Genomic DNA, 27054 nt, shown 5'->3' with positions numbered 1-27054 from the left:
CAGGGCTAGAGGAGAAGACATGTGCTCTCCTTCCCATTCGCGTTTGATTACGTGACAACTAACCCGAATATTGAGCGCGTGGGAAATAATGCCCATCAAGCCGCCATCCTTTTCGGCTCACTGTTACGTGCTTTTCCCCACACCCACAGGGTATGGGTCGCACCCATACCTATGAGCGACCCATGAGCACCCATAGACTATGAGCACCCATAGGGTATGGGTCGCTTTTGGATTTAATGCGGAACATCACGGCGACGACCACCGCGACAATTTACCTGAAGTGTCGATATAATTGCTTTCGCCATAAAGCTAGAAATAGAAAATTGTTAGCATAGGGTGTATATATATACATATATATATATATATACATGGGTAGGTTTCGGAAAGCTGGTCGGGCCCCAAAGGTATTTTCATGTCGAACGCAACTTTGTTAAATGATGTTCAACTGTATTTACTAACACTGCTTGATCTTTCTCCCACAAACTGCTAGAACCAGGTTGCACAGAGATTGAAGAACATACCTCAGCAAATGACTATGTGATCCGAGGCATCAATCAGCACATTAACTGTTAAAAGCTTCATGCTCCGACAGGTCATCGCTTACGAAAACATGAACCCCATAAAATCTTTGTGTAGCTCGATAATGCAACCAGTTGCCTCCAGTGACAATTCATTTTATTCACACTTGCATTTGTAAGAGCTTGCCATACTAGACTTGAAGGTTTATCCTGTCTGTAGAACCTCGTTCATACGTTTGGGAAAAAATGCGAGCAAAAAACCTACTAACGAAGAAAATGTACAATCCGAAGTAACTAAAAATTGAACAGACTCAACTGTAGTTGACATTTACATAATGCAAAGCATTGCGCGAATAGTAGCGCAAAAGGCACAAGGCGCCGACGAAGACGCGACGAGCGAGATATGTGTTATTTTGCGTTTGGGTTATCGCATGTTTGGGTTATCGCCTACTAAAAGCGTGTAGTATGCTACCAAAGGCATACTACGCACTAAAACAGATAGGTGAAGATGCTTATCACAATAGTTTTGGCGGCGATAGCTGTGAATAAGGCATGTGACGACATGGGAGGAGATTTACCGGTACCGATATAGAAATGAGTGTGCGCCGACGTTTTCACATGAGACGGGCGGGCGAGTATTGCGGTGAAGCTGCCGTGGCGGGCGCCTATATACTGTTCTCGATTGCATGCGCCTCCCGCATTTTCTTTTTTACATGGGATCTAGCGAGCGAAAAACGTATCATACTATCGCAGTTTGGAGATGTACTGAACGCTGGTGCCAAAACACCGTGTTTACCGGCAATGTATGCACCGGTAAAAAATAGGTGTACCTCTATCGGGTCATTTTTTGTGTTCTCGATCAAGAATGTTGGCGCTAGGATATCGTATGTACCAGGATCGTATCAACGAGGTTGTACTGTGTATTGTTTTCTCAATTGCATTTTTACGTACGTTTAAGGCCACATGTGATGAGCAATTTTAGAAATAATCAAGTTGGCATGTGCAAGATGTGCCCCACCATTCAGAAGATTTACGCATAAATTTGTGCTAGTCGTTAAAATCAAAGGCATTTCATGATGGTGCTGACCCATGGTGTGACATTCTTTGGCTCCTTTCACCAATGAGGAGACTGCATTCCAACGAATGCCGAAAGAAAGTGAGGCAGTGTTCAGTGCTATGGATAAGCCCTGTGTCTCGCATGTACGCCTTTCTTTCGAATGTTGCAACTGCACGATAAAGGCGCCAGATTCAGCCGTGGGAAACCCTTTGGAATCCCTTGGAATTCACTCTCAAAGGTAAACATAAATGTGTTTTCCTCTGGGGAAGAGAGGAAGCACCTACATGGGCAAAAGCATATGAGCCTTATATTTTACCACATAAAAGGAAATACAAATTCCACCAGAAAGCATCTATTAATGAATTTCAGAGTTAGTATGACTCTGACTTAAAGAAACTACATTCTTGGTGTGCTTGCTTTTTTTTTCCCTTGTTCTTGATATGTCTCTTGGTGTGTTCACCTTGCAACCATTATTCGCGTTTCCCCTCCTCTGTAACATCACCCCCTACATCAATGCCTTTGGGCAATTTGTAGTATTATAATAAAATAAATAAATAAATAAATAAATAAGTATGCCAGGGATTTTCTCTGACTGTACTCGTGAAAACACTATATGAGCTGCATGCTTCTGTAGGAGTCATGAAAAAAAATGTAATCCACCTGGGAGTTGCACCAAGATACAAAAAATATGTACAGGTTTCTCAGAAAGTCATGGTTTAAGAAAAATTTCTTCTAACTAAAGACAAATTATTCAACTGTGAGGCTTGCTTTGTGAGAAACCCATATTGGTTTCCTTCCTTCTTTTGTGTAATCGAATGAATTACAATTTTTGTTTTTCATAATAAAACTGCCTTCACCTTGTGGATTTACACTGTACTGATTTTCCCTATTCTGTTTGCAGTTTCTGCACTGTGCCTTCACTGCTCAAAGCGAGCCACCTCAGGCAAGCTGTGAAGGCTCATTCATTTCTGGTTTCATACTAGCAGATCCATGATGTTACTGATCATGCAATGCAATGACATGATGTGATGTGGAGCTTTATGGAACTCCATGCATCATCCATCGCTGCATTATTCCAACAAATGTAACGTGTGCACATCGTACTGCATTACAATTCCATCTATGGATCCAAAGTGAAGATAAAGACCAGAAGCTCATCCAGGCTCAAAGTGGGCGAGGGTAAGGAAATAGATGCTCCTACATTTTAAAGGTCAAACAACGCTGGCATCTGGGTAGTAATGGATCCAGTCATAGGGTGCAATATGTTTAGAATTATTATTGATGTTCACACAAGGCACGCTTTGCTTAAATAAATTTCTCAAATGCCTTCAGCCCAAAGTTGACTAAAACTTGCATTGAGACTGCAAATTGGGCTAGTTGGATCAGATTTATGGTTACAAACAAAACTCGGAAGTTTAGGAGCCGGGACCAAACTACTTGTGAACTAACCAAGGTTTTTTTTTCATTAGGAACAAAGGTGCATGCATCAGCCAGGAATCGCTAACCTTACGTGGTACCACAGAGGAAGATTAGTATTTAGGAGTAGAAACTCCCGTCAGCGCAGGCGTGCGCGTGCGACCAGATAATGTCACATTAGAATGTGCCGACGGGGGCGCATGCAGTGGTGGCGCCTTGCACCGCATTATGCAAGCAACAGTGGAAAAAAAAAGAAAAAGCAGAAGCCCGGCGGGTTGCTCGGGCGCGTTCTTTTCGGCGGCGCCTGTGTCTCCCACTCAAAGCAGACGCCAAGCAGATCGACACGGGTGTTCGGCGTTCGCTTCAGCGTGCACGCCGTAACGTTGTTTTTGTGGGCCTTTAAATGAAACAGCAACTGTTCTTGTCGGTGTCTGTTCGAGAACCGTAATAATAACAGCGCTGATACGTGCAGTGTACCCTTGTTCGGAATTTGTTAGCCTAAGATGGGACCCAGGTGGGACGCGTGAGCGCCCTCAGTAGAACTTGCGAGGCGTGCGACCGAACGGGAACAACACACGTGACCGGTTGTCTTGGCCACCATGGCCACCAAGACGGCGATAACTTTTTTCTCAGCCGCCAGCATGATAGTGGCTCCGTGGGCTTATGACATTTTCTGGTCGCCGCAACTGGCGGAGTTTCCACTCCTAAAGGTTTCTTGCTCCGTGCGTGGTACTGATTATGACTACACTGATAAGTCACTATAGACAGCATGTGGCACTTGAAAAGTGTGTCACGTGTGATCTTACTTGCACTTTTACTGCATTATGGTTTGCTTTTTTTTTGTGGATTTCATTGCTATATCAATTATACGGTCACTACTCGCGTTGTCGTCATCATCAGAGTGGGCATTAGCATTGGTGCCGTGGTTCATATGGATTCTTCAATATTCTAGATAGATGCTATATTATTGAAACACCAAAGTTTCTTTGATCAGGCTTTATGGTCTTGACGAACTTATTTGTCAAAATTGTTGGCAACTACAGAGTGCAATGAACCAATATAAAACATTTGATTCGAAGAGTATGCCTTTTATCCGAAAACAATATTTAGGCTCACAACCTAATAGTGATGCAATTTCACTCGCACTGGCGCCCAGTGCTCTTTACGGGCCTAATATTTCACTGGGTGCTGAGTAATGCCGACGGCGGTCGGCCTCGTCCAGTCTCACATCGTGCAGCGTCGAGCTGCAACAAGTGCAACGGCACTGGCAGCGCTCATGATGATAGCATTCCAAGACGCTTGGTAGATGCCAGGGTTCTGTTCCCTGTGCCCAGCAAAAGTTACCTCGTGTGCTGCTTTGATCCATGTCACACCATCTGAGGAGTTCAAGCACAACGCTAAACCTTGATATCGCTGTCAATGCTTCACCTTTCCGACAAAAGTGCCAATTTCTTTTTATTTACATTTTTTTTACTTCTGTATGTTCCCATATTCTGGGTAGATCCGACTAAAACTTCTGTTGCGAGATAACACCCGTGTCATACACTTTAGTTGTCCCTGGTCTCAGCGCCGAGTTTCGTTTGTATAACCATAAAACTTGTGTGTTGGCAGCAAGCAGTGTGCAGGTGGTGTGGGGCAGAGATGTCACATTACCGCAATAATGGAGAGGCACAGCTGAGCTGATGGCTCAGCATTCTGGATGCCCTCAGTGGCCCTCTGGCAGATGGCCCGCACCAGTTCCATCAGCTGGTGGGAGCTCAATGCGTTCGGGTCTGCGAAGAGAACAGAGACATGGCATCAGAAACACGCTAAGCATGAGATACGTGCACAGACATGGTGGGCAGCTGGCACCATTTTACACAAGGTGGAGTTGTGCAGACCCAGTATAGCGTACAGTTAAGAGATAACCTGTGCAAAAGGTAGGAAGCAGTTGGAAGCAGCAGTTAAATTAGATCTCAGTGATGAGACCATAGAAACTCTGCAAGCACAGGACCCCAGTAACTGAAGATCCTTCGAAGAGGCCTTCGTCATGCAGATAACGTAAGTTGGCTCATTACGGTGATGATGATTGCAGTATTGGGAAGCAATGCTAAAAGGTGCGCTAATCTGCCAGAATCAACAGTGGGTGAACGAAGTATGGCTCTGTCTGCAGCCAACTTTTCAACGAGGACACTTGTCTTGGTCATGTTGATGAAGTCCCCTCATTAAAACATTCACTCCAGGCCTGAGGCTTCGCTCTCGTGCACGATTTTCATCAAATGAAGTCTGTTTTTCTGTAACACATTTGTTTCACTAATCTGCCAGCTTTCACGCGCAAGTCAGGAAAGCAATGAATGGTAAAATCTCACTAACACTTAGAAACTCATGCATCCAGCCTACAATATGCTGAATGTATACTACAAGAACTGAAAACACGTGTTTGTTTATTATTCTGTTCAGATTGCCAATGCGCAACAGTGAAGAAATACATGCGCCATAAAGGCTTTTACACATTCAACTTTTTTTTTACAGGGCAAATACACACCATATTTAGGAACTGGGAACAGAAAAGTAATAAAGGTTTCCAAGTAGTCCCTGACGGCCACCTTCTTTGCATATTTTTAGAGGGGAAAGAAACATATTTTTATTGCAATATCAATTACATGAGCACTCCAAGCGCACTTATGCATTCGGTGTCGATCGGCGTCGCTGTGATGTTCCAGATAAAGTATAAGGGTGAGAACATCGTCGCTGCACGCTGTATGTGCGAGTGAAAGTGTACGAGGGTGAGCCGACGATGGCGGCTCAATCTCGCGTGTGCAAGGGAGGAAAGCGGGGAGCAAGCGTGCCGTCTTCCGTCACGCGCAAAGCACCAGGGGAGGGGGAGGCGGGTGCTACTTCGGCGGCTGCTGCGTATGGCGTGGCCGCGTAGGCCCTATCTTGAAAGCGATCTGCAATGGGGGCAGAGTGCGCCAAGTGCCCATAGCTTCGTGTGCACTGTGCTTTCGCCGCTTAATTAGTTCGCGTTAAAGCGAGAGGCAGCATGACGGTCAATTCCCTCGCTGCTGCTGCCGCGCTTCCTCACGCCAGCGTTTTGACAGCGAGTGCCCTGGTCATCGAGTGAGCTGTGTTCATGTTTGCTGGTGCGCGCGTGACACCATGCTTGTTAATTCAGTTAGCAAGCGAATGTGTCCAAGCTTATACAGCCGATAAAACTACTATCCTTGCTTCGTGTAGGTGTCTACTAAGTTGCTATCGCAATCGATGCTTCGCCTTTCGGGCAAAACTGCAACTTCCTATTAGTCAAAATTAGTGTTGCGATTTTATACATTTCTTGCTTGACCCTAAGCAACAAAAATTCATATTTGCCAACCGGTGACTTTTTTAGTAATGTGACAGAACAACTGAAGACATTTTAGCAAATTTTAAGTACAGGAAGCTATTCAGAAAAACAATTAACTCGCCATCCCGGCCCTGCGAAATCGGACGTCCAGCGGAGCTGTTGAAAACAACGACAACGTCTGTTGAGGGGGGTATGCAATGCTTTGTTGCTTTAGAGTAATCGTAATTTAGAGCAATGGTAGTAATGGTAATTTTGGCAGCACGTCACTGCTTCTCGTATCGCCGTTTCTGTTTCCCTTTGCCGCTCCTCATATTCACACTGCTCCTCGGGAGTCCTAAGTACGCGTTGCGTACCCACAGCGGTGCTACAACAATGAAATCAGTTGCTATAGGCTGATTCTTTTATATACGAAAGGCTAGGCACATCACTCCCCACGTCGCAAGCTGCCATCACCGCGGGAGCTTGCGCAGCAGTAAACTTTACCGGGAAACGTATACGGGAGCACTACGTGCTTCGCATTGTTATTAGGAGCGCCTTATCAATTATGCTGTTCGGATGATTGTTTTGTGCTTGTTCTTTATTGATGGTGATGTATGGTGCTTAATGGCGCAAGGGCCAGATATGGCCAAAGAGCGCCAGGCCAGGTTCTTTATTGAAACGAATGCTGTTCTGTATGTTTTACACATGATTCCAAAGAATGTATGCACTTTTCGCTTCACTTTGATGAGTGCTTGAAGCCTCTGCCTTACAGTGGTACGAGCCACTGCTCCTGCTCTGCACTGCCACTGGAATCAGCCCACATTTTTGCTCATGGACGCAGGCACGAAAAATGCCCACCACCAAAAGTCAACAGCTGCACTGTAAGATGCCTTTCTAGAATGCACTTCAATATAGAAGCTACAAGTAGGTGGCTGAAATTGGCTGTACAGTGCATGAGCTCTGTCACAATGATGAACCAATGCTGGCCCCCACTCAGCCGCCATATGCTGCAATTAACTGCACCAAGCAAAACATTGTGCTCACATAATTCATGTATTTTTATTTGTTATATTACATGTTACATATTAACACTCTGGGTGCTACACTTTAACTAAATACATTCGATTGGTGGCCATTCACAAATGTAGCCGTAAATTATATTACCAAAACTTATTGCAATAAACAGTGGGATAACAATTCAAATGTTGCAGGCAAACAATAGGAGAGATGAACTGTAGAATGGTGAACACGTTGGAACAGATGAGCTTGTTCATGTGAACCTAAATGCACTGCTTCCATTTCCCACAGCGTTCAGACATATCAATACAACACAGCTTTCACGTGGATCAAGGGACAGCAACGCAGTAAATTACCTGCGTAAACGTCACGTAATTGTTATCACTCTTAACAACGTGACCATGCGTTGGTCTCAGAATTTAATTCTTTCATGAGTGGCAGAAACTAGAAGATTTGCAGGCATAACATCAACCAGGTGCCTTTTTATGCTGGAAAAATCAAGTTACTTGTGTTTCTTTGAACAGTGCTGGGTTTGTAACCTTACAATCTGGAGGTAAATGCAGAATTTCAGGTGTCACCATCTCTTTCACTGATAAGTCGCTATGAGTCAAGTGCAATCTTACTTGCCCTTTTCCTGCGTTGCGGTTTGCTTCCGTTTTTTTTTTGTGGGTTTTATTGCTACATCAATTATATGGACACTCGCGAATTTTCGCTGCCATCATCGGTGTGGGCATCTGTGTTGTGTCGTGGTTCAAATTAATTTTTTGACATGCTGGATAGCTATATTATTTAAACACGAAAGTTGCTTTGACCAGGTTTTATGGTCTTGGCTGATTTATTAATCAGAATTTTCTGTTACATTACAGGAACCCTCTACACCTTGCCAGTATATCCACTGCTTATTCTATGCTTGCAAATATGCTAGATGAACGTAAAATGTTTCAGTAGATGCATTACGTCATGTTAATTGCTGGATTGAGCTTCAGTGTTCCAAAACGCCTACATTATTTAAAATTCACTCGACAATTTTTGTGAAGTGGCCACAAAATTGAGCAATTATTTAGCAACTGTCTCAGTCTAGTGACACACTCAGATAAGTTGGCAACACTAGTCGACATTAACAAATTTTGTTAAAAAAACGTAACAATTTTTTTTCCAATAGCATTTGCACCTTTCTATATGTGACATGCTTTCACCCTGAACATACGAAACTTCGGCAATGCCTAGAGTGCTTTAGTGTGCATCATGTTCAGACACATGATGCTTGCCACCCTTCGTCAAGATATCACAGCTATTAGGTCTAATACTGAGATAGTAGCCACAAAAGTTCATGCATGAGAAAAAAAAAAGCAGCAAACAATAGCTCTTGGACTATAAAGATACAGGCAAGGTAAAACACGTATTTACACTTAGATGCAGCTTAAGAACCACAGATGGTCAAAATTAATCCAGAGCTCTTCACCCTGACGTCACTCATAACTAGGGTCCTTCTTCCTTGCGCTTCATATTTTTTAAACTTCAACAAGAAAAATTGGGTGCGAAAATCAGGGGGTACAAAGCACAAGATAGGGGTAATTGTAGATCGCTGCAGTGGAAATAAAGAAAAGGCTGATCAGAAATTTGCATTGAACGATTGAAAGAATACAAAAGAGACCAATTTGGGAAGCTGTTGTCCGGACATTGGTCATCAGACAACAGGCTGAAATGCGACCATGAGGCAGTGCTGCCAACCTCCAAAGACAATTTTCCAAGTCGAATAAAAAATGCCATAGATTTTACTAGATTTCTCAAGATTCCGTTGTTCAGTTTGTCATATGGTTCCCTTGAAATTATTTTTTAATTATGCAAACACACTGCAAATGTTATGTTAAAGTTTATTTCTAAGATTGATTTAAAATGTTTAACTTAATATTACCAGCCGTTCCCGTCGTGAAAATGGGGGTAAGCAAAGCTTGTCGCGTGTGTATCTGACCTTCGTGGTGATTTTCTTTCTTTCTCTCTCTTTCTTTCTTTGTTTCGATCTATCTTTCTTTCTTTCTTTTTCTCTCTTTTTTGCTATTGAGCTAGGACTCTTTCTGCACTATCACCAGGATCGGCCCACTTTTCAGCGTGACACCACCACCACCGCCGAGCCGACACTTGTGAGCCTATAAAGCTTCGCTTAAAATGTTACCGCATTTTATCTCAAATATGATGTCACAGTTGTTAGGCTAACAACACAGCCACACTTGAAGCCATATTCACAGAAGCACCAATCAGCACCTTTATACTCTGCTATATTTGCAAAATATTTATACGGAACCTTCTTGAAATTGTATGGAAGACTGGCACCTCACCTCCCTAACAGAATGTACCATTGTCAGGACAGTGCGACTTCATGGCATCATTGTAAAAGATGCACAATGAATTTTTTTTGCATGCCACGTAACTGGAGTATCGCCACCACACTTGTGTGTTTACATCCAATTTGCAGTGAAGTACGCATATACGTGGACAAATGTTTCCTTTGCTCCATGTCAAAACTCACCCGAACACATCACCACTCGACTACAGTACTGTGAAGGTTGCTCAGCCAACAGATAGTTCCTAGAAAGTTTTAGTACACGCATGAATAGTCAGTAGCTCAGCACCTTGGTCTGGTGTTGAAGCATACATTTGTTTTGCCAGCTACATATCAATATTTCTTTCAATGGGCACAGTGATTGACAATCCAGTGGCAATAGAAGTGTTTCGTTAATGAGCCCAGTGCATTCCCACTCTGTCATTTGCTTGGCAAGATGCATTCACTGCACTGCTGTACGATCAAAAGTCATAGTTCGCATCGCATAGTAATGTGGAGCTAATTTGAGATTAGTGAGATCAAACTATACATTCATGGCAGGGGCTCCACGTATCGGTCGGTCTTTGTGGCGTTGCAGCAGTGGTAGCTTTTTAGCCAGAAATTTCTCTAGATTTGGACAAAATTTCCTATATCCCTAAACAAGACCTGTATTGCCTAAATTTAAGGAAATTTCCCTCGGGTTGGTAGCACTGCCAGGAGGGGATGCTCTTGAGATCGCCAATCTTGCGAGGGTGTATGATGCGAAGTAACAACAGGACGACATCATACAAATACGAGCGCCCGCCCCTGCCTAACGTCGTTCCTACTACTGCACTTGAAGCCATGCAACCTTGCAATATATGGAATGCCATCTAGCTCGATCTTCCGCGCCAGCTGCCCTTTGGTAGCAGCTTATCCGCAGGGCATGGTTGAGCCACGTGACTGCACTCGACGTACGGAAATGCGAGCCAGCGCGAGGAAAGCAAACGCAAAACTCCGCTCACCGTGCAGCGCCTTCTTGACAAGGCCCTGGTACTCGGCGGGGAAGGAGCCGTTCGCAGGCGCCGGCTCGTCGTGCGAGAAGCTCTTGGAGCGCCGCAGCGAGCTCTTGCCAACCACCGGCGGGTCCTTTGTCGACGACGGCAGCGAGGAAAGCACCACGGGCGGAACCTGCCACAGCGCGACTCGCATTAGGATGCACATCACGGCGAGGGGTTCGTATTCAGTGATTAGGTTTTGCCAGTATATCATTCATCGCAACACAATTTCTGAAGAATGCTTTACAGCAGGGGTTCTCAAGCATGTTCGTTCCAGGGAACCCTGCTAAGGTCCATGAAGCGCCAAGGCACCCCCCCCCCCCCTCCGATTTAACCGAATTAAAATGTCCTAATTAACCGAATGTCCAATTATCCAAGGTATCAAGAAAACAATAAATGAATGTTTACTACGTCAACACGCTTTTATTTACTGAATGAATGAGCAAATCTTGTTTCTATTTTGCACAAGAGCAGTGCGGCACCCGCCGCGGTGGCTCAGTTAGCAAAGGCGTTTCGTGGCTGAGGACGAGGTCACGGGATCGAATCCCGACCGCGGCGGCCACATTTCGATGGAGGCGAAATGCAAAAGCGTCCGTGTACGTGCTTGCGTTGTAGCGCACGTTAAAGAACCGCAGGTGGTCAAAATTAATCCGGAGCCCTCCACTACGGCGTGCCTCGCAGTCAGAACTGGCTTTGGCAGGTAAAACCCTAGAAAGAAGAGCAGTGCGGAAGCTGAAGTTCTCGTCATCTCATGACTTATTTGAGCTAGCAGCGCGACAGCAGCGAAGGCCTCGCGACATCCTTCGCAGCGCGGCGCGCGTCTTCATCTGAGACACGCTTTTCACTACCGCGCGCACATGCTGATTTATTTTTTCGCTAGTGAGCTGGTCGCCAACAAATTTCCCGCCCATCGCGATTTATCCGGTGCTTTTCATCTTCGACAGCTTTGCACTGAGTCAAAGCGAAACTACTGCTTGCCGCAACCGCTGCGGACAAAAACGCGGCCGTTATCGACGCGATCATGGACGGCGAACTTGTCAAGAAGGCAGACGGCCGACGCACGCACCAAGTCAAAACGAAACTACCATTTTCCGCAACAAGTGCGCACGAAACCGCGGTCGCTATCGACGCGATCAAGGATGGGGTGGCTAGGCAGTTGTGAAGGCACGGAGCCGACGCGCACACCCAGTCAAAACGAAACTACGGTTTGCCGCAACCGCTGTGAAGGAAACTGCGGTGGCTATCGACGCGATCATAGATCGCGACTACGTACTTATGAAGGCACGCGGCTAGCCGCCAACGCAGTGTTACGCGCGGTGATTAACGCAAGAATAAAGGCTTTGAGGGCACAATTAGGCACGAAGAGTTCCGGCGTTGCTGTCAGTCACGTATCGCGTACGATTTGCTGCTGAGGACCATAGCGATGTGGACTGCGCCGCTTCGTTTTTAGACGCTAGCGCCGTTTTTAATCTCTTGCAGCGCGCATTTATGGTGCTTCGCGCATTAATTTTTTTTATTCCTCCGAAGTATAAGGTAAGTGCGCACGCTATCGGCACCTATACCCTATCTAAAAACGGGACTCCGAGATTCAAGTGCGAAAGCTTAGGCGCGCTGCCCATGGCTGCCCGTTTTCGGTGGTTGGGTGGCTACGAGCTGCTTGCAGATTTATTGCACAGTTCGCGCGTTGCCGTTACGCACTGTGATGTGCTTTTTGACACTCGGGCATAGGTAATTGAGGTTCTGTGGATCAAGCGCACCTCGCGTTCGCCGTTTTAGCCACTTGGCGAGAGCGGGACCACGGAAAATTTATCAGTGGCTGGCGGAACCTCGAGCAGGGGCGGTTCCGCGGAAACCACTTTCAGAACCCACGCTTTACAGCAAGGCAAATTTGTACTGCAGTGAAGCATACAAAAGCACTCTCCACCTTACGGGACAAGGTGTTCCATAATAACGAAAGTGCTTTCATAAGATTCATCGCAATACAGAAGCGTACTGAGGTGAAGCATTTTGGACAAGATACATGCAGACAGAGTTGGTTAGTTGTTATTGTGTGTTAGTAAAACGCAAAGTGTGATTCCATACAGCTGTTCAGTGCGCCAACGCAAGCCTGCGCACGCTGGGGTAACTACGCATGGGGTCCTGTCGCCTTGCAGGCACGCCTCACGCTATGATGAATTGTCGCATATATAACGAGGCTTGCAATTGTCGCTCTAAAACAGCGCGGTTCCACGCTGCACGCATAACAACTTGCCTGTGACAACGAAATTAGTAAAGGCGGCTTCTCCCCACTATGCCTTTTACTGTGGAGAAGCTAGCTTTCAAAAACGCTTACTGAGTTGTTTCCGCATGCACAAACGCCGAGACAGATTTGGAGGCATCTGGCTAGTCACATATGAGCCTATTTCATATTTTTGAAAAATGCAACATTGTGGTTTTATATGAAGCTCGGAGCTGCCTTTAAGATCTGGCCACAACAGTTCAGTAGATGAGCAGAAATAATTTTCAAAAATAGGAGAGGAACTAAAAGATTGAGAAACAGCCCTAATCCTTAGGTGTCTGCTAGTGGCATTCGCACCTCGGCGTTGGTGTACCCTACTGTAGGGCGGGAAGCCGAACTCGGAGCGAACGGAACTGGCGGGAAACCGCCACGCACACAGGAGCGGGCGAGAGAGCGGAGGAGGGCGATCAAGGCGCGACGCGTAGCCCCCTAGCGTACGGCACACGAAGCGCACCTTACGCGGCCCTCCGCCACTGACGTGAGAGCATGTGACGAGCGCCGGCGCGCGCGCGAGCGAGCGACAAAACCGCCGGGAGAGGAGAAGCGAGAGGAGGGAGTGACGTTACCCCTCCGCTATGTTAGGCAGGCGTTCACTCTGTGTGAGGAGGTGTGTAGATATAATAAGCTTTCTTTTATTTTAATTAGTAATGACCGGGTACCCCTGGTTTAAGTGCGACGTCATTTTTGGCCTTGGAGTTTCACGGGAACCTGTACTGATGCGGTGGGTATCTAAAGTGTACGATTGTGTGCTTTGGTGTACGGCAATTAGATTTTCCTTAATTGTTTCTAATTATTCCTGACACTTAATTAGCTGTTTACTGTACTAAACCTGTGTTCTGATGCCCTATCTATGATCAACCATAATAGAACCATTGATATCTACCTGTTCTTATTTATGATTTATTTTTAATTTCGTCCCACCTCTGTGACAAACTGGAAGTCGGTCCCTAACCGGAAGTTGCTGCGCAATAAACAAGAGTGTCACTCGGTGCTCGTGCCACTAATAACGACCAAGCGGCGGTGTTCAAAGACGCCGCCCGCCAGCTGCTCCGAATGGGCAAGTTTCCAAACTATATATCACGAATTTTGTAGTGCTGGCGTGCTGTGTGTAGCATGTATCCTAAGAGGGGTTTCTTGAGGCACAATAACGCTACCTGCCACAGGTGGTTTTCTTCACTGATATTAAGAAAATAAAGACCTCTAAGTCCGGCGATATTGATTCTCACAACACGTCGCAAGCAACAATTTGAAACTGGCAATAAGTATGCAGACTATGTGAGCATTTTATTGCGATAGCAATTATATGGACACTTCAACCGGATTGCTGCCGTCGGCGTCGCCGTCGCCGTGAGGTTCCGTATAGATAAAATCTTCGCCGCGCGCCGTATGCCCCAGCGGAAGCGTGCGGGGACGCGCGCTATCACGGAGAGCGACCGCACTCAATCTCCCACGCGCAAGCAAGGAAGCGGGAAGCCAGCGCCGGAGGGAGCGGGGGGGGGGGGGGGGGGCGCACTTCTACTCTGCCAACAACCGCGCTCGTCGCTCGACCGCACCGTCGCTTATCTCCACACGGCTCTGACCTTTATGCGCCGTGCATTCGCCGCTCAGTTTCCGTTGAAGCGATAGACCGCAGGTACCTTCGCCGCTGCGGCGTATCCGCTTGCTGCCAGAGTTTTGACGGTCGTTGTCTGCAGTCATTCAATGTGATCTATTCATGTTTGTTTGTGCGCGCTCACACCACGCTTGTTCATTCAGTTAGTAATAGTCGGGCCACATTTTCCAACGCACGCTACACATGCAATGCTGCCCGGATCGGCTGTGCAGCGCTACAGGTGTGTCCCTTCGCACGCGCTGCCCACGGGAAGCGCTTCTCATCAACACCATCGTTTCACACGCGCCTTCTCGTGGTCATCGAGTCTCTCTTCATGTCGGTCTACTTACGCCGCAGCACACCTGCTTACTTAATCAGCTCATGTTTACTGCAATTCATATTGCTACCAAAGCCGCTCACCTTACTTCGTATGACATTGCTGTGTTGCTATCGCATTCATTGCTTCGACCTTAGGGCGAAACTGTGACATTTTTTATTTACCCGGCGGTACTTGCCAACTCCCCCAAGGTACAGAGAGCTCTCGCAATTTCCAAGAAAGTCCTCCGGGCACACCTAGGACTTATCTTGGGCGTAGGACTTATGCCACTCCACACCCGAAACTCAACCGGGCACAAGCTTTAACACGACGCCACGTGCAGACGTGCACTTATCGTAATCCCTTTGTAAATAAGATATATACCCCGATACATATTATGATGCTTTTTGCCGCGAGTGTCGCGCGATAGCTACGTTAGAACACATGCTCTGGCAGTGTGCCCGATCACGCTCTATCAACAGGAACGACGAAGCCAGGTGGGATGCGGCCCTCCGCAGCCCGCTTCTGGCTGACCAACTCTGGGCTGTCCAGCAGGCCCGCGATGCCGCCGAGATTGAGGCTTGGCCTGTCGGTCCCTATGTGGGAGCGGCCCGCTTCGTGATGAGTCACGATCTGCAGGACTTCAATAAAGTTTATTCCACCCATCCATCCTGCGGGCGTACACGTCCAGTGTCCCAGATCATAACCACCGGTTGTTTTCTAGCTTGTGGAACTGTTCCATCTCTTGTCTGGGGAAGGCTGTACATCCGCTCCTGCAGGGTGCTGCTTCAAACCCACCCTCGCCGTACCCTTCACCTCTTCACAAGTGCTACGTCATGCGAAGTTGTCCATGGAGTTGTTAGTCCCTTCGACTACTGCGCAGCATTCTGCACATCCCGGGAGAGGCCCCACCCCTGTATCGGTGCGCGCCTAAAGTGATCCCCAACGTGACGTCACAGGTGATAACTGATGCGAACAGATGGACGAGAGGGCATGTTCATCCAATATCATGCACGTAACTGTTGTCCGCAGTAAAAACAAGAAAAGGTCCTATACTAATTGATTCGGAATGGCGCAAACCTTGGCCAGCGGCAATTTTTAACGCGAAGCATTCTCGTCAAATGTAGAGCGGTTTTTCCTGCCGGGTACCAGAGCGTTTTCGCGGACCGGTCCCAAAGGCAGTGCAGTGACTTATTGGTTGGTATATTCCCTCTCGGTTTCTAAGCATAGCGCACTTAACCTGGTTAACCTCTCTGCCTTTCGCCTCTTATTTTCCTTCCTTCCTTCCACATGTGTTTTGACGTCAGCAATGACGCACATTGGTACTGCTCCGCCCTAACCGCTGAATCCACAACTGATTTCACCGGTTAAAACACGGTCGAAGCCACAATGAGTGAACCGATGGACATTGAGTAATTACGTCAAGTGTACGTATGTATCATTGTACATACTCCAACAATGTAAAATTGTACATAATCATCAACTCTAACAATGTAATGTCATATGCAAACATATAATCTTCACAACCTGGGGTGCACGTTTAGCTTCAGAAAGTTACCATAGTTCGCGAGTGCCCTTCCACGACCGAACCACAATGTTTCGCATTACGTACCGCCAAATTTTTCTCGTTCGAACAGTTTGCCTCGTCCCAGTGCCGCTGTTTAACTTTCTCCTCCCAGCCAGCATAGTGTTTCAGTCGTGGTGTTTTGCGGCCACACGGGCACCCACCTGGAAGTGCACCGCCCTGGGCGCAGCAGACTGCTGGGAGGGTGCCCCGATGCCGTTGGTGCCGTTCATGAGCGCCGCCTGGTGGTGGTGGTGATGTTGGTTGTGGTGGTGGTGGTGGCTACTGTTGCTCGGAGGAGGAGGAGCCACGTCTTCGCTCGACTGAGGCAGGTCTGCACACCCATCAAGAGGCCGCGTTCACATCGCACGATCGCGCTGGTTTTGCGCACTGGTGCAGTGGCGCATGACGCACTAGTACCCCACATAACAGTTCGCATTACACGACGAAGAGTACACTACTTTTTCTCCCCTCACTTTCGCGAATTTTCACCTGGTTTCGCAGAAATCCACCCTTCCATCTAGCCTTTCGACTTGTCCCATCTGTCATGCTGACATTTACAACCATTTATTTTTTTGCGTTACATGAAGTTCGAAACCCTCGAAATCATAAAACATTGGCAAGCGTCAGAGCGACTTACACAATTAAGTATAATACTTCTTTCTACGAACGACTTTCGGTACCCAGTAGGTTGATGCATCATGAGATCATGATACAATGGCTCGCCTAATTCGTTCTTACAATCGTTGTGTCTGTGTTACCCGCAAGCATAAGGCGAAGAAACCCGCGCACAACATTTTTTCTTTCTTTTATGAGCAACATAATACAACAGATCGAGCCTTATTAAACCAGTCAGCAAATTTTGCTCAATGAGACCATTTGTGAAGCAGCGCTGAGAACGTTTTCTACGTCGGCGAAATCAACACCCGAACTTTCTCTCCTCCTCTTAACATTTTCCTTCCCTTGCCCGGGCCCGCCCATATGGGCTGGGATTGAACCATTCTGGCCAATCAGGGAATCATAATGGCAGATTTGGAATAACAACATGCAATAAAAACAGACTGGAATAGTTTTACCTCATCCCCACCCCATTTCCTTTTGTACAAGCATACAACCAAGTTTTCTTAGATTTTGTCAACATCTGGCTCTTATGTCAAGGTTTTATGCAAATCCCGCTACTATTCTAACGATTCGCTTCCAAATTATTCGATACCAATTACTATGCACTTCCACTTCGCTTCGAACCCAAAAAACTGACATTCGGACAAGCCTAGAACGTTGTCATACATCCGATGTTAGCACGAAGATACAAAGGATACCAATATGGGTTTCACATAAGTAGTGCTTCGCACTTGAAAAATTCGTCCTGTTTTGTAAATATAACACAGGACCAGAGCCTCGCCTCCCTGACAGGGGGCAACGGAGCTTCTCAGGACCTTTATTAAAGTTCTTTGTCTGTCTGTCTGTCTGTCAGGACCAGAGCCCTGCCGGGGCGGTCGCTCTGCCGTTTGAGCTAACCAGGACACTAGCAGACGTCAAAAGGCGCCGGACAAAGTCTATAGTTTCTTGAATTGCGAAGCTTTCTTGCCGAAAAACTCGTATGGTTTCCCGTGTTGCGTCGTGCAGCTCTGGTGAATGGCGTATTTTTTTTTCATGTTAAAAAATATATTTCTGGCACGGTCATCCTTTATGAAAAGGGTTCAAGCCGAAAACGACTGCGCAAACTTTATCTTAATATTATTAGCAAAAACTTCAATATAACATCATATATCCGCGCAGAGGTCCCAAAGTAAAAACTGTTTCCAAAATATTAAACTTACCAAAGATTTGTCTGTCTCAAAAGTAATTACTGAACTATTACGTATCTGCTTGGGGACAAATAGCTTCGTTAAGCAGATTACAGAAAAAAAGCCAGCCGGCTGCATTTTTTTTGCCGTTCAGCAATTGAATACGACTAGCAAAACGGCTCATTTAAATAAATATTCCGCTATCGGGATATTGCAATAAGTGAACCAATTTCCTACATTCGATGCATGCAGATCTAAAGTGCGCAAGCCATTTTTTCACTCATGATCTCTTTTTTACTCCCATTTCGCTTCTCCAACGTTGAGTAGCGGGTGAGAACTGATTCAGGCCCAACCTCTCAGCCTTTTCTATCATAATAAATATCTCCCTTTCTCTTTCTCTAGTGTGAAAATTACACGAACGGCAATTTGTTAATTTTATAACCACAACACGTCTTTCATGGCGACATTTGTTCTCGTGGTCAGCTATAATGCTTCATGCAGCACGGAGCCTAGGCGCATATCATGTTAGTAGCTGGAGAAATGAAATGGCATGCAAGCTATACACCCATTCAAGCATTAACATGCAACGACCGCTCGATGAAAACAAGAAGGAATCAAGTGGCCGTTATTATGTTAGCAGTCACACTTTTATCCAACACATTCAATTTTGTTTGCAGACGAATTATGCTTATGTGCAGTTCACACATCTGCGTACTACAAAAGAAAATATAAAAAAATCAATGCTGCGAACTGCAGCATTCTTTACTCAGCCAACAGCTTGGGTGACTTTATTTTAATTTAATGCTGTTTATTTTTTGCCACGGAATTTATTTTTATCGAAATATTTCGTTAACTTACTATGAACACCTGGAATGCAACGTACGGTCGTCCACACTTCTGCCTTCGAGCTATTGGCGACAGAGCAAAGAAAGTAATCGCACGGCAGCTGAAGGTACCTGGGACAAATACTGTTTCCCAGACCTCCTTAAAATTAACCCGACGGTTTACGTGGCGAAACCTCGAACTGATTATCGATGCACACCGTAGTGGAGGACTGCAAAATAATTTTGACACCTGTGGTTCGTTAACATCTTCACTACCGAAAGACAAGGTCTTTGAAGCCTACTTCGCATGGGTTTGGCGTATCTGGGATCTGGGTATCTTGTAACCACGTCAATAAAAATATCGGCGCTTTCACGCCTCCAGAGCATCGTAGCGAATCGCAAGGGGTATCAAAATGCAGGTCCGAACTAGACAAGCGATAATTAGTCGCGGATTTGGTAAAAGTATTCGTACGGGCGTAATTAGTGCCAATATAGTCGAAAATTAACATTGCACTGTACCCCTGTAAAGGGTGCATCGCCGTAGATGTAGGCATGCTGAGGCAAAGCCGCCGTACGGGACACTTTGGGGAAATGGAGCGAGGTCGTTGAGAATAAGCGGGGCTCGCGCGAGGCAATGGTGTCTGGAAGGCGGCTTAGATGGTGCTCTCAAAAAGCGAGTAAGTAAAATTAACCGTACACGCGTAACTAGCGCCAATATAGTGGGGAATTAGCCATACTGCCATACTATCTCCAGGATTGGCCCACCTGGCCTCTAGGTCGAAAAATGGAGGTTCATCCATGTGCCGACGATAAAGAGACCACGGTCGACGTAATATATGACACGAATAAGATCCGAAATGAGTCAATAATAAACATGATAAAGTAGAATAGAGCGTTATAATCAACACTAAATCATCGAATCATTTGAACCACCATGTAGAATGTCGACCTTGTCTTCTTTAGCGTCGACATTTGGTCAATTTTTTTAGCAGCCGCCTAAGCCGACATATGGCGCCCTCCTTCGGAAATAGGGTAAACAATTATATGCAAGGTGATAAACGTGCACGATTTGAATGCCTCGAAACTGTTCGCGAGGCGTACTTGACATTAAAAAAATGTGTCCACAAATGTGGAAAACGGTGAAAGCCATTTTAGCAGCCACTTCAGCCTAGATATGACACCTTCCTTTGGAAGCGGAGTCCACCATGGTCCAGGCTGAAAAAGGTGCGCCATTCTAATGCCGTGTTATGCGTCTCAGCTGTATGTAGCCAACTAGCTAACAGTAATGCACATTCATCGATGATTGCTGGTCTCGAAAATTGAGATTCAGTGAAAATTAACTCAATTTGGACATTGTAAGTAGAACTCCAACGAATGAACTGATCGCCCTATTTCACAGACAGGTTTCGACCAAACAAGAAAACATGTAAAGAAATGTTTGTGACCTAAGCAATGTGAGCACGTGCAGTGAACTAGTGCAGTTGCGCAACGAAAAAGGAGCGCATCAGCTTTGAAACAGATAAAAGAAGTGAGCGTTAAAAACCGCTGAGATGCGTACAAACAACGGAGATGCGGCAGTTATGACGAATCGGTGTCCCACATCCAGACGCGTTTTGCCACGAACATAATCCCGCGGCTCCCAAAAGGCTGCACAAATTAGCATAGTCCGCCAGGACATCGGCTGCGAGATTTCTGGTGCGCAGCAACCCCCCACGGCGGAGATCACGGAGTCTCCGCCGTCGCGGAGACATTATTAACGTTACACTTGATAATGTCCCTGTACACGCTCATGGAGCATAAACAGGAAAACTACCAGAAGAGCGAGCATAAAGGCGCTCAAGTCACAGTTCACTTTCTTCTCCGGGATTTTACTAATGGCTTTCAGAAATTAAAAAAATCGGGAACAATTGATGACGTGGAAGAAAAAGAAGGCATTCTTACTCAAATATTTGCGCAGGTGCAGATGTATTTGCTTTCGTCGCCCAATGTACACTAGCTCACCGCAGTGGTCACGCGAGTGCGTTGTTAGTTGCAACAGAGAAAAAGAGTAAGGAGGCATAACTTCTCACCAGAAACCCTCACACCTGAGGTTCCACAGCCATAAGGTACGGAAGGCATCCAGATAGGACAGAAGACGGCCAAGAGGTGGCGCATTGTCAGAGATAAAAGAAAAAGAGAGGGTGATATTTTGAGGGCACCGCTTCCCAGAGTCAACGTTATCACTTCATACACCGAGCACACTGTCCAGACACATCAAGATAACACGTCACGCCCTTCTTTAACCCCGTCCCCAAATGGTATACCTTAAATAAAATTCGACACTCGTGCCAAACATTGTATTGCCGGATTCCCTAAATAAATCACTCACACTGAAGCTATACCATAGTACCTTCGCGTCTGCCTGCTTATGAGCTGTGTGCAAAATCTACCGGAGTTGTGCCCCAGGTAACAACCACCCACCAGCGCTGATAGGAGCAATGCGAGTGTACGATGCCGCTCGGCAGGCGTTAAAACTGTTCGCGTCGTATCCGTAACTTTTCAGTGCTCAGTGTCGTAGTGAACTGGGGAAAGGATCAACGGCTACGACGTTAACTGCATTTTTTTCCGTCTTCGTTTTGACTACACAAAGAAAGAACTCGGCGACTCACCGGGAGGCCGGTAAATCTCGATGGTCGGCTTGGTCGATTTGTTGGGCAGGCCGACTCGGCGCGCCAGTTTGGCAGTCTCAGTTCGCTTCATCGCGTCCTCCTTAAGCTGTCCGCGATGAAGAAGAAGAGCAAAATACACACAGGACATTCACGGGCGTTACGAGCGTAAGCGACGGCTATAGATGCGCACCCTGTAAAGCACGTATGTTTCCAAACACACCACGGTGTTCTGCTGCGGGACACTCTTTTACAATGCACCGCAATAAAAAATGCCAAGAGAGAAACAAAACACACCTGTCGCGAGGCATGCAGTCACGAATCAAGTACGCCGGCACGCCAGCAGATCAAAGAGTAATACATCTGAAAAATGAAAAAGGTGAGTGTCCACCAGAACGAATTTCCCTGTGACAACGCGCGCGTGAGAGAAGCTGATTATCGTACGACTAGAGATTCTCCACCGCGACTGCTTCCTTCTGCTTACGAGAGTGTTAAACTGACGCCGGCAACAAACGTCCACGATATATGTACTAGTTGCTGCCTGCGCACGTCATCCAACCATGTTGCTGCAACCTCACTCGCTCGTGCGCGAACACAGCAGAACGTGTCAGAACACGGCATTTCTCAAACAAAGTTATTCGGCTCTCAGGTTGTAATAGAGGTAATCAACGTCGTGGTCGTGCGGAGAAGTACCCAGTGCAAGTTTCAATCGAAGGGCGGACGCACTGACTACGAAACTTTTGTCGCGGATGCATATTACGAAAACTTTTGCGGATGAAGGTATACATCGGCTCTCGTTATAATCGCCAATCGAGTACTTAACATTTCAAGTGATAATCTCCACTCAATCGATGTGCCACACACGACGAAGGTGAGCCCTTCGAACTTCACGACATGGACAGGGCGAAAGCACGGTGTGGCAGTCCATGTCATCGGCACAAAAGAATAACTTTAAATCCGACGGGAAAGATGCGACACAAGCACACTGCCGACCACGCATGATTATGCGTTATGTCTTTCGGTTCACGCCAGTGGTATTTTTACGCTCTAGACGAACAGCTGCTGTCTGAGTCAGGCCGCGTGGCGATCGGCACTCAACGGATGACTGCAAAGGCTGGGAATGCGAAACCAGCCACAGATGGAGGTCTTCAACTGCCTTTGAAAAACTATCACGCGGCCGTCAAAATGTCCCCGCGCTATTTGACTAAACTGTTTATTCCTGACGTGTCATACGCTCCCGCAATGTTTCAGCAATCTGTGTTAATGCACGCTCTAAAAATATGAAGGCAAACTCAGGCGCCAAATGACAAAGTAAATGACGCGATGTGGCATCGTTGCAAGAGTTGCTAAGGCTAGAGTACGACAGAGAATTACACAACATTCGTGCAGCTGCTTTAGGACAAGACTGCCAAGAAGAGGTAGTGAAACAACGCATTTGTAGCTGAGCCGTAAATGGCCTTGCAATCCTCTACTCGTAAAACTCTAGACGCCCAGACCAAACTATTCTCGAACACTCACGAGTAACATAACTGCGCGAGAGTCAGAAATACTATTACTTTCCATTAGACGCATACCGCGGTTTAGCGTCTCACGTTACCTGCGCTTCTCTAATGAAAACTCTCAACAATTAACGGGCGAAGAGCCTGACAGAGCAATAATACCTACAGCAAAGCCTCACAACATTAGCTCCTTATGCAGCGAGCGTCGCTTTATATATATCCATACAAAGAACGTCAGCAGTTGACGATAGCTGTGGTCATTTGACGACAAATAAACGCTGTAGGGCCCGCACTACCTGCGGGAGAGTGCGTCGCTTTCTCAATCTGTTTAACTATGTGAAAGACAAAGTCTGACAAGTTTTAGTTATAAATCAGCGAACTAATTAGAAGCATCGGAAGCTTTGTCACAACGAGCTGGGCGTAGCCGTTATCCATAGTCGGGGCTAATTTATTTTGTTTTCACATTTACCTGTATTTGTGAAGGAAGCAGATAGTGATGCTTCAGGAGAACAGGGGCGGAAATATCTTTTCTGCTTCTGCGTCTGTACTTTGCAACTTTACAAAGGCAGAATCTAGCTACGCAAGGGCATAATGCACTTCCGAGTTTCAGGTTGCACTGCCCCACGCCGCATAAAGCACTTTTCTTTAACGGCGGAGTCAACGGTCCACTGACCTTTGTCTGCAACAAGACATTCATAGTCAAAGCTATGAGCGCTCTTGGACACCGGCGAAATTTTCGCGATCCGCTCGACCGTGCAAAAGGAAGCTACCTTTGAAGTTCAAACCATGCGTCACAACACAGAGCCAATATGGATCAGATCCGCTGTACGACGAGTACTTAAAAGTGTGCGATCAGCATTTTGCAGTCTTATGGAAACATGTTCGACGAACACTAAATTCTTTCGGCGAAGTACGCGGCTTTCGAGCTCAAATCTGCGCATAAGGTCTTTATAAGCATGGTATGCAGCGAGTGTCGCATAAATAGAAGCACCGGGCACACACTCAAAATGCAGTTTACACCCCTCGGGGCGTACCTTCGTCCCACAACACCATCTACTTTGCGTGCCTTTCCATTTTTTTAACGGTGCATGCCTGGCACTAACGGCATGTGCGTTCTCAGCATGGCATCGCATTCTTGAAGGGAAAATACAGCGAGCGCAAAGTTTGCGAAAGGAAACCCAAGCGAGACAGATTACGATTATTGTTGCCGAACAAAAAAAAAAAAGGGGGGGGGGTGTAAACTGCTTTCAGAGGGTACATGGCTTTTCCAGCTAAACACTAATTTATTTTGGTGCTTTGTTCGCATCACTGTTCTATATAGGGTAACACATGCTCACGAATATGCCGCTAGTGGGTTGGCTGGCGTGGCCCCTTGAATGTAGCGCATGTGCGACACCAGGGGCGGTATTCTGTAAGATTCCACCTAGTGGACTGTCTATTGCGGCAGTCGCTGATTGGCTGTATGTAGCTGTGCGAGCGAGAAAGGGGCTGGCTGAAAGAACCTGTCTTCTCGTGCAGCTCGGACTCGTGCAGCTGCAGCCAATCAGCAGCGGGTGAAATAGACAGTCCACTAGGTGGACTCTTACAGAATACTCCTCCAGGATAAACCACCGGCTCGTTCGCGCCAGAGCATCGCACAAGGCATCACCACTCTCAGCTGCCAGCGCTACACAAAGACGCTGTGGGGACAGATGGTGCCACACCGTTAGATAGGCACGATGCCAGACTGCCATGTGACTATCTGTCGCCGCCCCGTTTCGAAGAGAATGCCTACAAAGACCATCATCATCGTCTGCGAAACCGACATTTGTTGAGCGGCGTTGCAGCAGATGATGCGCACTTCGCATTGATTGTTGACGAAGCGGGCAAGTGACGCACGCGAACGCGGCATTAAGCTGAACCTACTGCGAAATGCAACCGCTGCGCGAAATTTCGGCGTGAACGATCCGGTGGTTTAACTGGAACATTCCTGCGTATACCTCGCGCTCCTTTTTATGCAGCACTCGGCACGTTCCACACTAATCTGCTACCCTGCGGCATCGTAGTCAAGAATTCGCCATAACTTCCCGATTAGGCAGAGTGTTAGGCAAGGCAAGAAATCAAGGTCATCGACCGAGTAAAATTATTATTTAATGTTTCGGAACACACTGTGAATCAACAATTTTCGGCTCGGTCCTAAACGTTTCGCTTTCTGTAAGCATCACAGCGATATGTGCCCGTGTGATGCACGCATATATAGACAGAGACCTGGTAGTGCCGCTGGATCTGGTTCTCCTCGATCTTCCTGAGGAAGCCGTGCTCCATGTTGAGGCCCGGCGAGGGCACCACCGCTGCCGCCGCGTCGTGGCGCTGTTCGGTGCCCAGCATGGCCCCGTCTCGTGGTGCTGATGCTCGATTTCTTGGCCCCGCCGCCGGTCACCGGGCGCCGCCGCAGGGAGCGCTGCTGCTGCTGCAACCGGTGGCTCGGGAACCAAGTCGTCGTGTCTGCGAGAATCAAGGGTGGGGGGCGACAAAAAGCTCAGATGGTTCCTTTGTTTATTACCCACAGCCCCTCGTCGGCATTACAGTGGAGGTGGAAAGCTGGATAGCATAATATACGGAGACAATTTGCAGATACGATATTAAAACAAAACGCACGAAGAACGCACAGCATCATGCGAAAGAAATTCTGTAGTTAACTGCAAGAAAACAACGACAGCAATTCGACGTCGGCATAAGCACAGCCGAAAAAAGGTTACACAGCAGGGCCACAAGAACTAGCGACCTGAAAGAACGTTAGAAACATTAAAGTGTGAAGGAATGAAGAGCGATTCATGTTCACACGCAAAATATACTATAGCAAGGAAGCCATAAAGAGACTGAATTAGCGCAACGTAAATACTAGAAAGACAAGAGGGGAAGAAAACCTAGGAGGGAGCGTCACGTGACAATCTCGAAGCCTAGTGATGTATGGGAACATGTATGGGAACAAAGCACTGCATGAACGGAGGTCTGTCTGCGGCGGCTGCTGTGAATGGCGCCCACGCGTCACTAATGCCTCTCGCGATCTCCCGATAAGCGATTGAGTCTCGCCACACTTCGCTCCGTTTGAAACGTGCTGCACGAGACAGAATGTCCGCGCAAGCCAATATATCGCGAAATGAAAACACGTATAGAGCTGCACTCAAATTGAGCATTAGGGAGCATCGTACTCGTCGGCGAAGTTTTTCTCGGCAACCACTGCACCGAATTTGATGACGTTTGTTGCAGTTAAACGAAGAAGTAACAATCTAATGACAGTAGAAAGTCGAATTTAATTTAGGCTATGAATCTTTTTTTAATAAAAATTGGTGAACATCGTTCTTTATAAAAATTTTTGACGATTTAATTGTTTAAGCTAGAGCTTCCTCTTAAGACGCTTTAGCTCGGGGCTTCATGTCTGACGTCAACTATTAAAATACATGTAAAACGCATAAATATCTATGAGACAAACTCTGAACCAGTTTGAATTAAGCTTTAAACGTTCTAGGGTTTTGCATGTTAAACAATTATTTGTTTACGAGGCACGCCGTAGCTAGGGAGGACTCCAAGTGAATTTTGGCCATCAGGTGTTCTTTAAAGGGACACTAAAGCAAAAAAAAAAAAAAAATCAACTTAGAGTGATAAAGTATTCTTCGAAAATTTACACTGCAATAGGTCAATTATTACAAAAGGAAATGAAGCTCAAAGTTTAATTTTTTGCATTTCGCGCGGAAAACCCAACGTCAGCACTTCAATGTGACTTTACGACTTCTAAAGTAATTTTTCGTATTTGGGCCACATTGGCTTAGTAAAAGCTCGCGAAACTTGCCACATTCAGTCTTGGGCTCCTTTAGAGCACAATGTAGTCAATATTTACCGCTAAA

At 46.5% G+C, this 27054-nt stretch overlaps 1 protein-coding gene across 2 annotated transcripts in view; it reads right to left on the bottom strand.

Moving 5' to 3' along the window:
* Positions 1-25650, bottom strand: part of LOC119453859 (MIF4G domain-containing protein) — a 43767-nt gene extending 18117 nt beyond the window's left edge. Inside the window, exons 1-6 of one of the 2 annotated variants that reach the window (XM_037715905.1) lie at positions 25418-25650; positions 21675-21780; positions 21096-21110; positions 16580-16749; positions 10634-10799; positions 4645-4763 (exon numbers count right to left, since the gene is read on the bottom strand). In XM_037715905.1, the coding sequence (XP_037571833.1) occupies positions 4645-4763; positions 10634-10799; positions 16580-16749; positions 21096-21110; positions 21675-21780; positions 25418-25537 (696 nt within the window). In that variant the 5' untranslated portion in view covers positions 25538-25650. The remainder of the gene's footprint in view (positions 1-4644; positions 4764-10633; positions 10800-16579; positions 16750-21095; positions 21111-21674; positions 21781-25417) is intronic. The other variant, XM_037715906.1, reaches the window with a different exon arrangement.
* Between the last annotated feature and the right edge of the window lie 1404 nt (positions 25651-27054).

The sequence above is a fragment of the Dermacentor silvarum genome, chromosome 5 (assembly GCF_013339745.2).
Source record: "Dermacentor silvarum isolate Dsil-2018 chromosome 5, BIME_Dsil_1.4, whole genome shotgun sequence".
Classification (NCBI taxonomy): domain Eukaryota; kingdom Metazoa; phylum Arthropoda; class Arachnida; order Ixodida; family Ixodidae; genus Dermacentor; species Dermacentor silvarum.
Note: the sequence above shows the minus strand (reverse complement) of the source record. Positions and strands in the feature narration are given on the sequence as shown.